The sequence below is a fragment of the Salvelinus sp. IW2-2015 genome, linkage group LG17, assembly GCF_002910315.2.
Source record: "Salvelinus sp. IW2-2015 linkage group LG17, ASM291031v2, whole genome shotgun sequence".
Taxonomy (NCBI): Eukaryota; Metazoa; Chordata; class Actinopteri; order Salmoniformes; family Salmonidae; genus Salvelinus; species Salvelinus sp. IW2-2015.
In genome coordinates, this window is record NC_036857.1 from 4001939 (window position 1) to 4012322 (window position 10384).

At 43.3% G+C, this 10384-nt stretch overlaps 1 protein-coding gene across 2 annotated transcripts in view; it reads left to right on the top strand.

The window, feature by feature from the left end:
* The first annotated feature begins 3334 nt into the window (after positions 1-3334).
* The window catches only part of samhd1 (SAM domain and HD domain 1), a 31011-nt gene continuing 23961 nt past the window's right edge, over positions 3335-10384 (top strand). Inside the window, exons 1-2 of one of the 2 annotated variants that reach the window (XM_024006090.3) lie at positions 3335-3731; positions 4128-4194. In XM_024006090.3, the coding sequence (XP_023861858.2) occupies positions 3551-3731; positions 4128-4194 (248 nt within the window). In that variant the 5' untranslated portion in view covers positions 3335-3550. The remainder of the gene's footprint in view (positions 3732-4127; positions 4195-10384) is intronic. The other variant, XM_024006091.3, reaches the window with a different exon arrangement.

A 10384-nucleotide genomic window follows, 5' to 3' on the forward strand; every position in this document is an offset into this window, starting at 1 on the left:
ACTAGACTACGACCCCTAGACTTAACAGTCAGGTTCCAGACCACTTAACTAGACCTAAGACCTAGACTTAACGAGTGTAGCAAAATCAGTAGGCTAGTTATGGTTTTCGTAACACAATCTGGCAACCATGGTGGGAGGCAGAGGTGGGTTTCTAGGCCTGATGAGATCATATTTATGGAAGCCTTACTCTGTTTGTGTTGCTCTGCAACTGAAATGTCACATGATCTTATATTTTCCGTTTATTAATTAGTCAATCCGTTTGTCCATTTTTCATAGGTCTTTAAGGTATGAGCATCAGCTAAATGCATTTCACACAAATGTGATGAAGACTAACAGCCCAAGTAGTAAGTAACAGAACGTGCCAAGTAATAACACGTGTCAATTTGGTACCACTGGCACAGAACCAGTGGTGGAAAAAGTACCCAAATGTCATACTAGAGTAAAAGTATAGATACCTCAATAGAAAGTTACTCAAGTAAAARTGAAAGTCACCCAGTAAAATACTTAAATATMAAAAGTAAATGTAATTGCTAAAACATACTTACATWAGTATCAAAAGTAAAAGTAKAAATAATTTTTAATTCCTTATATTGAGCAAGCAGGCGGCACCATTTTCTTGTTTTTAAAATGTATGGATAGCCAGTGTCACACTCCAACACTGAGACATTATTTACAAAAGATGCATGTGTGTTTAGTGAGTCCGCCAGGCCAGGCGCAGTAGGGATGATCACATGTTCTCTTGATAAGTGTGTGAATTTGACAATTTTCTTGTCCTAAGCATTCAAAATGTAACGAGTACATCCCCTAAATTGAGCTTAGGTGCACCCTGTTTTCATTGATCATCCTTGAAATGTTTCTACAACTTGTTTAGAGTTCACCTGTGGTAAATTCAATTGATTGGACATGATTTGGAAAGGCACACACCKGYCTATATAAGGTCCCACAGTTATCAGTGCATATCAGAGAAAAAACCAAGCCWTGAGGTCGAAGGAATTGTCAATAGAGCTCCGAGACAGGATTGTGTTGAGGCACAGATCTGGGGAAGGGTAACAAAACATTTATGCAGCATTGAAGGTCCCCAAGAACACAGTGGCCTCCATCATTCTTAAATGGAAGAAGTTTGGAACCACCAAGACTCTTCCTAGAGCTGGCCTCCCGGCCAAACTGAGCAATCGGGCGAGAAGGGCAATGGTCAGGGAGGTGACCAAGAAGCCGATGGTCACTCTGACAGAGCTCCAGAGTTCCTCTGTGGAGATGGTAGAACCTTCCAGAAGGACAACCATCTCTGAGGCACTCCACCAATCAGGCCTTAATGGTAGAGTGGCCAGACGGAAGTCACTCCTCAGTAAAAGGCACATGACAGCCCGCTTGGAGTTTGCCAAAAGGCACCTAAAGGACTGAATGCCAAGAGTCACGTCTGGAGGACCCTGGCACCATCCCTACGGTGAAGCATGTTGGTGGCAGCATCATGCTGTGGAGATGTTTTTCAGCGTCAGGGACTGGGAGATGACGACAAAAGTACAGGAGATCCTTGATGAAAACCTGCTACAGAGCGCACAGGACCTCAGACTGGGGCGAAGCTTCACCTTCCAACAGGACAACGACCCTAAGCACACAGCCAAGACAATGCAGGAGTGGCTTCAGAACAAGTCTTTGAATGTACTTGGACTTGAACCCCGATCAAACATCTCTGGAGAGACTTTAAAAATAGCTGTGCAGCGACGCTCCCCATCCAACCTGAAAGAGCTTGAGAGGATCTGCAGAGAAGAATGGGAGAAACTCCYCAAATACAGGTATGCCAAGCTTGTAGCGTCCTACCCAAGAAGACTYGAGGCTGTAATCGCTGCCAAAGGTGCTTTAACAAAGTACTGAGTGAAGGGTCTGAATACTTATGTAAATGTGATATTTCASTCGTTTTTTWAAAGAAATGTGCAAATAATTATAAAAACGCTTTGTCATTCAAATCAAATCACATTTTATTAGTCAACTGCGCCGAATGCAACAGGTGTAGGTAGACCTTACAGTGAAATGCTTACTTACAAGCCCCTAACCAACAATGGAGTTTAAAAAATACGAATAAGAAATTAAAGKAACAAGTTATTAAAGAGCAGCAGTAAAATAACAATAGTGAGACTATATACAGATATACAGGTGGTACTGGTACAGAGTCAATGTGCGGGGGCACCGGTTAGTCGATGTAATTGAGGTAATTCTTTGTAGCCATTTGATTAGATGTTCAGGAGTCTTCTGGCTTTGGGGTAGAAGCTGTTTAGAAGCCTCTTGGACCTAKACTTGGCACTCCGGTACCGCTTGCYGTGCGGTAGCAGAGAGAACAATCTATGACTAGGGTGGCTGGAGTCTTTGCAATTTTTAGGGCCTTCCTCTGACTCTCCATGGTATAGAGGTCCTGGATGGCAGGAAGCTYKGCCACAGTTATCCYCATTATGGGGTATTGTGTGTAGATTGATGAGGGGGGAAAACGATGTAATCAATTTTGGGAATAAGGCTGTAACGTGACAAAATGTGGAAAAAGTCAAGGGGTCTGAATACTTTCCGAATGCACTGTATGTCTTAGTCTAACCACTGGAAGCTGTTGGGACATTCCCCAGCCAATTCTTAATTCTTCTTTCTGCAAGAATGTGGATTTGATTTAGGCAAACTGTAAAATGATGACCAGTCATCCATACCTTCCAGAAAACTCACAATAATAACCACAGCGCAGTCTCACCTCACTCTCTCAGCCTTTTAAAATGAATGATTCATAGATTGATGTAAAAAGAAATGCCTTTTTGGGCTACAACCCCTCAAGACAAGCATCATGCTATAAGCTCTTATTGGAGCTTTGGGCCTCCTTTGGACAAATTACGGTTTAGTTTGGTTCAGAAAAATCATGTAAATCCATCTGCCTTCTAGCCTGGTCCACGATCCAACGATATCTGCTTTRGCCAACTCCTCTGGCTGTCATTGCCTTAACATAACCTACATATTASAGAAAATGGCTTAAGATCTGGAAGCATGTTGTACCCTCGCTAGCTAGCTAGCTAGCATTATCTTCCCTATGGACCAGTACACTGATCGTAAAAGAGAAGAAATGTCTCTGTCTACTGGTGAAATACACTCATTACAACTCTAAAAGACCGTGATCCGGAATCACTTCCGGATTTTATCAACGCAATGACATTAACATTTTTTTTATTGTACACATTTTATATTTTCATAGAGTAAATGTTACATACTTTGTAAAAGTCAGCTCTCCTTCCAATKGCTATTTGCGAAGAAGACCATGTTGTTTTCTATGTCCGCATGGCATGCATACAGTAGTATCATGGGACTGTCAAATGACTTTGCATCTTCGTCTCTTTATACAATCTTTGATCGCTCCTCCCTCCTTCTGGTCAGTCAGCCCAGTAAAAAAAGCTAGTTTCGGAAAGAGAACCTGTTTAGTAGACAATTTTGTTTAACGCGCCATAGTTTAAAAATAGTTAGCGCGGAAGGAAGTCCCCAGTACCGGCTTGAGTGTATTACCGGCACGGTTCAATCACCGATCATTATGGATATTCGAAAGCGTCCCAGAGAGGATTTGCTGAATACTAGTAGTAGTGATCAGTTCAACCCCCCGGAGAAACGGGTTTCTGAGGCGGCGTGGCGGGACTTCGTGCAGTGGGGTGTCGAGGATGTTTGTAGATATCTGCGTCAAGAAGGTCACTGGAAATCGGAGGATACATTCAGAGGTTCGTTTGTTTTGATCAKTGTTTTTGCATATCTTCTAACTAACTACACATTTGATTGAACATGCCAACGTGGCTTGAAAACTTGAAACTAAATTGTGATCCGTGAACGTGAGGGGGTCAAGAGTACCCAGAAGGACTACATTGTCCTTTGAACTACAGTACCTTAGCTAGGCTAGCAAGTTCTTATCACTTTAACTACGCACACACGGTTCTGGTTTTATGCCATGCAATTGACCTGTGACATTTTATTCTCATTGTGCATATTTACACATCGTTAATGACACACACACACACACACACACACACACACACACACACACACACACACACACACACACACACACACACACACAGGAAAGATGACCTGTTATTTTTGTTTTGTTTTTCCCCACACAGAGCAAAAGATAACAGGAGTGGGGTTACGATACCTCACAGAGACACTTCTGGATAAAATGGGTATAGTGTACGTTTGGTGGTATTGTGTTGGGTGTGGTGGTGGCATGGCAATCAAATGTGCACCGGACCCTCTCATAACCTTGGTTTATTTGTGACATGTTTTTCAGTCAATGCCTTGGGTTGTGTTTGTGCTTTTGTGTGCTTTTATGATTATGAACTTGAACACACTCTTTTCTCGCTCTCTCTTCCCCCTCCTCCGCAGGCCTCTAGGCACCCGGCTGCAGATACTGCAAAGTCTGAGGAAGCTGTGGCAGATGCAGCAGAGACCATCAAGGTAACACAGATGGCACAACTAACCCTGTTATCTTCAAAGGCTGGAGAGAGTGAATGAAAGACAAAATGAGGGAGACATATGTGTGAGAAATTACGTATTTACCTGCTTTGTTTAATTAATAGTTAACAATTATGCTTAACATTGGTCAAGTGATTTTCAGAACTTGCCATACTGTGCTTGAGAAAGGATGTGTCCCCCTCTCTTCTTCCTGCAGCTGGTCTGGGAATATCGTCAAGGACATGGTGCGCGACCTGTTATGTTTCCAGGCTTCTGTTCAACTGGTCACACGGCATAAGACAATACCCTCTGAGAGTGACCACAGTGTCTCAGTCCATCCTGTTCTTCTCATATCTTTCAAGGGCACAGCTGTGTGGGATATGAGGTGAACAGAGGCTGGCTTGAACAGAGAGGAGTACATTATAACTTGTTTGTGTGCTATGACCCGATTGACATGACTTATCATGCACTGATCTGTCGGGGGGTGGGACCAGTCCACCATATATATATATACAGTGGGGAGAACAAGTATTTGATACACTGCGATTTTGCAGGTTTCCTACTTACAAAGCATGTAGAGGTCTGTAATTTTTATCATAGGTACACTCAACTATGAGAGACGGAATCTAAAACAAATCCAGAATCACATTGTATGATTTTTAAGTAATTAATTTGCATTTTATTGCATGACATATGATTTGATACATCAGAAAAGCAGAACTTAATATTGGTACAGAAACCTTTGTTTGCAATTACAGAGATATACGTTTCCTGTAGTTCTTGACTAGTTTGCACACACTGCAGCAGGATTTTGGCCCACTCCTCCCTACAGATCTTCTCCAGATCCTTCAGGTTTCGGGGCTGTCGCTGGGCAATAGGAGTTTCAGCTCCATCCAAAGATTTTCTATTGGGTTCAGGTCTGGAGACTGGCTAGGCCACTCCAGGACCTTGAGATGCTTCTTACGGAGCCACTCCTTAGTTGCCATGGCTGTGTGCTTTGTGTCGTTGTCATGCTGGAAGACCCCAGCCACGACCCATCTTCAATGCTCTTACTGAGGGAAGGAGGTTGTTGGCCAAGATCTCGCCGATCTGGCCCCATCCATCCTCCCTCAATACAGGTAGCAGTCGTCCATGTCCCCTTTGCAGAAAAGAATCCCCAAAGACTGATGTTTCCACCTCATGCTTCACGGTAGGGGATGGTGTTCCTTGCGGGTTGTACTCATCCTTCTTCTTCCTCCAAACACGGCGACGTGCAGTTGTAGACCAAAAAGGCTCCATATTTCTGTCTCATCAGGGACCACATGACCTTCTCCCATTTCTCCTTGGATCGATCGAATGGTCATTGGCAAACTTCAGACGGGCCTGGAACAATGCGCTGGCTTTGAGCAGGGGGACCTTGCGTGCGCTGGCAGGATTTTAATCGCATGACGGACGTTAAGTGTTGTTGCTAACTGGTTTTTCTTTGAGACTTGTGTCCAGCTCTCTTCAGGGTCATTGACCGTCCTGGCCGCTGTGAGTTCTGGTGGCTGATCCCGCAACCTTCCTCTATGACTCATTTATGCCTTCGAGGTAGAGATCTTGCATGAGCCCCAGACCGAGGAGATGACCGTCCATCTGGGCACTTCTTCCATTTCTAATAATTGCGCCAACAGTTGTTAGCCTTCTCACCAGCTGCTTGCCTATTGTCTGTAGCCCCATCACAGCCATGTGCAGGTCTAATTTTTTATCCCTGATTGTATACACAGCTCTCTGGTCTTGGCCATTGTGGACGAGGTTGGAGTCTGTTTGATTGGTGTGTGGACAGTGTCTTTTATACAGGTACCGAGTTCAAACAGGTGCAGTTAATACAGGGTAATGGTGAAGAGACAGGAGGGCTTCTTAAAGAAAAACTAAGGGTCTGTGTAGAGCCGGAATGCGTACTGGTTTGGTAGGTGATCAAATACTTATGGTTAATGCAAAATAAAATGCAATTAAGTTACTTAAAAATCAACAATGTGATTTTCTGGATTTTGTTTTAGATTCCGTCTCTCACAGTTGAAGTTACCTATGATAATTACAGGCCCTCTAAGGCTTTGCTAAGGTAGGAAAACCTGCCAAATTGGCAGATGTATCAATAACTTGTTGCCCCACTGTATATTTTATATATGATTTTAACAAGGCAAGTCAGTTAAGAACAATTCTTATTTACAATGATGGCCTACGGGGAACAGTGGTTAACTGCCTTGTTCAGGGCAGAACGACAGATTTTTGGCTTGTCAGCTCAGGGATTTGATCCAGCAACCTTTTGGTTACAATGCTCTACCACTAGGCTACTGCTGCCCTTATATAAGACATCAGCATTTCCTGTATTGTCAGGCTCTCAAGATAGTTACCGTCATCTATTCCCGAGAGAGAAAAAGAGGAAGACTATTAGAGTCAGTAAGGTATCAGCAATAACGTGTATTATTGTCTCCTGTAAGTGTTTTAATGACCCCATCCATGGCCATGTAAGATGATGCATCCTCTGCTGGCTCCGCTATCATGGACACCTCAGTTTCCAGAGGCTCCGCCACATCAGCGCTGGGAGGAGCATACTTTGTCTTCCCTGGGCCTCCCACAACCGCTTCGAACAACTCATAGGGTATGATTGTGGGGTGCATTGAGCACTTCCATAGGGTACAAGTGTATGTGTGCTTGCGATACTCTATAGGGCAGGGGTGGGCATAATATCGCCTTGAGGGCCACATGGGCCGCACAGATTTTTTTCCCAGACCGGTTTCTTAGTCGAAGGCATTTGCGGCCACCATTATGCTTTTATCTAGTTTTAGATGTTCAAGAGTGGCCTGCGTTTTTTTTATTTTTATTGTTTTACCCCCAATTAATTAACCCCCCCCTTAAGCAAAGAGAAAGTTATTATTTAACTCAAACCTCCCCTGGGCTGGATTGAATGGGATCCGGTCCGCGGGCTTATTGTTGCCCACCCTGCCATAGGTACTATTATGTGTCGCTTGAACAACTCCATAGGGTATCATTATGTGTGCTTGAACACGCCATAGGGTACTTATTATGGTGTCGTTGGTGAACACTCCATAGGGTACTATTATGTGTGCTTGAGACACTCCATAGGCAGGAGTTCTCAACGTGTTGGTGCGTGGCAGATTTCCAGAAATAACAGGGCCTTCGAGAAAGTATTCACAACCCTGTCACTTTTCCACATTTTGTTGTTTACAAAGTTGGATTAAAATTTTTGATCTAATTGTCATTTTTTTTCGTCAATGCGTTATACAAGAATACTTCTAATTGTCGACAAGGGGAAGGAAAAATGTAAACATTTGCCTAAAAATATAATGACACATCTGCATCACATAAGTATTTCAGATTCCCTAGATTCAATACATGTTGAAACATCACCGTTTGTGGCAATTTACAAGGCTGTGAGTCTTTCTGTTTAAAGAGTTCTTGCACCACCTGGATTGTACATATTTGCAAATTTTATTCTGTCAAATTTGGTTTTTGATCAATGCCAGACAAAGCATTTTCAAGCTGCTATTTAGAATTCATGCCATTTTAACTCAAACTGTAACTAGGCCACTCGGGGAATTCAAGGTGTGTCTTTGGTAAGAAACTGCCAGTGTGTACGTATATTGTGGCCTGGTGTTTTAGGTTATTGTCCTCGCTGAAAGGCGATTTTGAGATGTCGTGTAGAAAGTCAGACTGAATCAGCGTTTTTCCTCTAGAATTTTGCCTGTGCTTAGCTGATATTCAGTTTTATTTCTCTATATAAATATAGACCTTCCTAGTCCTGTGCCAATGAGCAAATACCCATAACATGATTGCAGAACACCATGGCTTGATAATATGAAGCGTTTGTACTGTGTTGGATTTGCCCCAACACATAATGCTTTTGTATTCAGGAATAGGGTAAATTTGCTTTGCCACATTTTGGCTGTTTTACTTAGTGCTTACTGCCAACAGGAGGGTTGTAGAATTTTTATTCAGGCTTCCGTCTATGCACTCTCAATTAGGTTAGTATTAGTTATTGAGCTGATGTATTGGTCTATGCCTTGGGTCTTGAACAGAGTAAACTAAATGTTGTTTGATCCCATCCTCAGTTTTCTCTTCACGGCCATTAACTCTGTAACTGTAGTCACCATTGACCTCATGGTGAGTTTCCCTTAGCGTTTCCTTCCCTCCGGCAACTGAGTTAGATAGGCGCCTGTACTTTGTTATGGACTGGGGTGTAGTGACTTTACTTTCCTCACAAGTAGTGCCTTTGGCAAGGCATTGGAAAAACCTCCCTGGTCTTTGTTGGTATGATCTGGAAATCTGAAATCACTGCTCGACTGAGGGACCTGTATACATGAATTTCAAAAAGTATTCAGACCCCTTCATTTTTCCAAACATTTTGTTACATTACAGCCTTATTCTAAACTGATGTTATTTTTTCCATCTACACACAAAACCCCATAATGACAAAGTGAAACAGGTTCTTTTGATATTTAGAAATATTCTTAAACATGCCTTATTTACTTTAAGGATTCAGACTCCTTTGCCTACGGACTAGAAAGTGAGCTGGGTGCATTCTTGTTTCCATTATCATCCTTGAGAGTTTTCCTAAACTTGGCAGTCAACCTTGGTAACATTCAATTGATCTGGACATGATTTGGAAAGGCAAACCTGTTATTAAGGTCCCACAAACCAAGCCAATTGGAGGTCGAAGGCATTGTCCGTAGAGCTCCGACGACAGGACTGTGTCGACACAGATCGGGAAGAAGCTACCCAAAACATCGTCTGCAGCACTTGAAGGTTCCCCAGAACCATGGTTGGTCTCCATCATTTTTAAATGGAAGAATGTTATGGAACCACCAAGACTCTTCTAGAGCTGGCAAAAACTGGAGCAATCGGGGGAGAGAAGCCCTTGGTCAGGAAGTGACAAAGAACCCGGGTGGTCACTCTTTCATGCTCTGGAGTTCCTATGTGGAAGGGGAGAACCTTCCAGAAAGACAAACTGTCTCTGCAGCACTCGACCAATCAGGACTTAATGGTGAGTGCCAGACGGCCAGCCACTCTCAGGAAAAGGGGGCACATGACCAAGCCCGCTTAGAGTTTGCCAAAAGGCAACCTAAAGGACTCTCAGACATGAAAAACAAGATTTCTCTGGTCTGAAGTGAAACCAAGATGAACTCTTTGGGCCTGAATGCAAGCGTCACATGCGTGGAGGAAACCTGGGCACATCCCTCCGGTGAAGCAGTGTTAGTGGCAGCACATGCTGTGGATATTTTTCGGAGCAAGCGCGGCAACTGGAGACTAGTCACGATCGAGGGAAAGATGCAACAGAGCAAAGTACAGAGAGATCCTTGATGAAAACTGTTCCAGAGCACTCAGGACTCAGATTGGTGAAGGTTCACCTTCCAAACAGGACAACGACCTAAGCACAAGCAAGACATGCAGAGGGCTTCGCGGACGCAGTCTCTGAATGTCCTTTGAGGGGCACCAGAAGCCCGGACTTGAACTCAATCGAACATCTTTTCTGAGAAGTACCGGAAAATAGCTTTGTGCAAGCGACACTCCCATCCAACGCTGACGCCTTGAGAGGATCTGCCAGCAGAAATTGGAAAGAAACTTCCCAAATACAGGTGTGCTAAGCTTGTAGCGTCATTCCCAACGAAGACTTAAGGCTTAATCGCTACCGCAGTCGCTTCAACTTAAGTATTGACGTAAGGGTCGTGATATTTTGTCAATGTGATAGTTAAGGTGTTATTTTTTTAAATACAAATAGCAAAAATTCTAAACCTGTGTTTGCTTGTCATTATGAAGGTATTGTGTGTAGATTAAGTGATAGATAAGCTGTACGGTCATAAAATGTGGTAAAGACAAGGGCTTACGTGTTTTCCGAATGCACTGTAGATAATTGTATGTGCGGGTTACAGAGATGATCTCTCTCTTG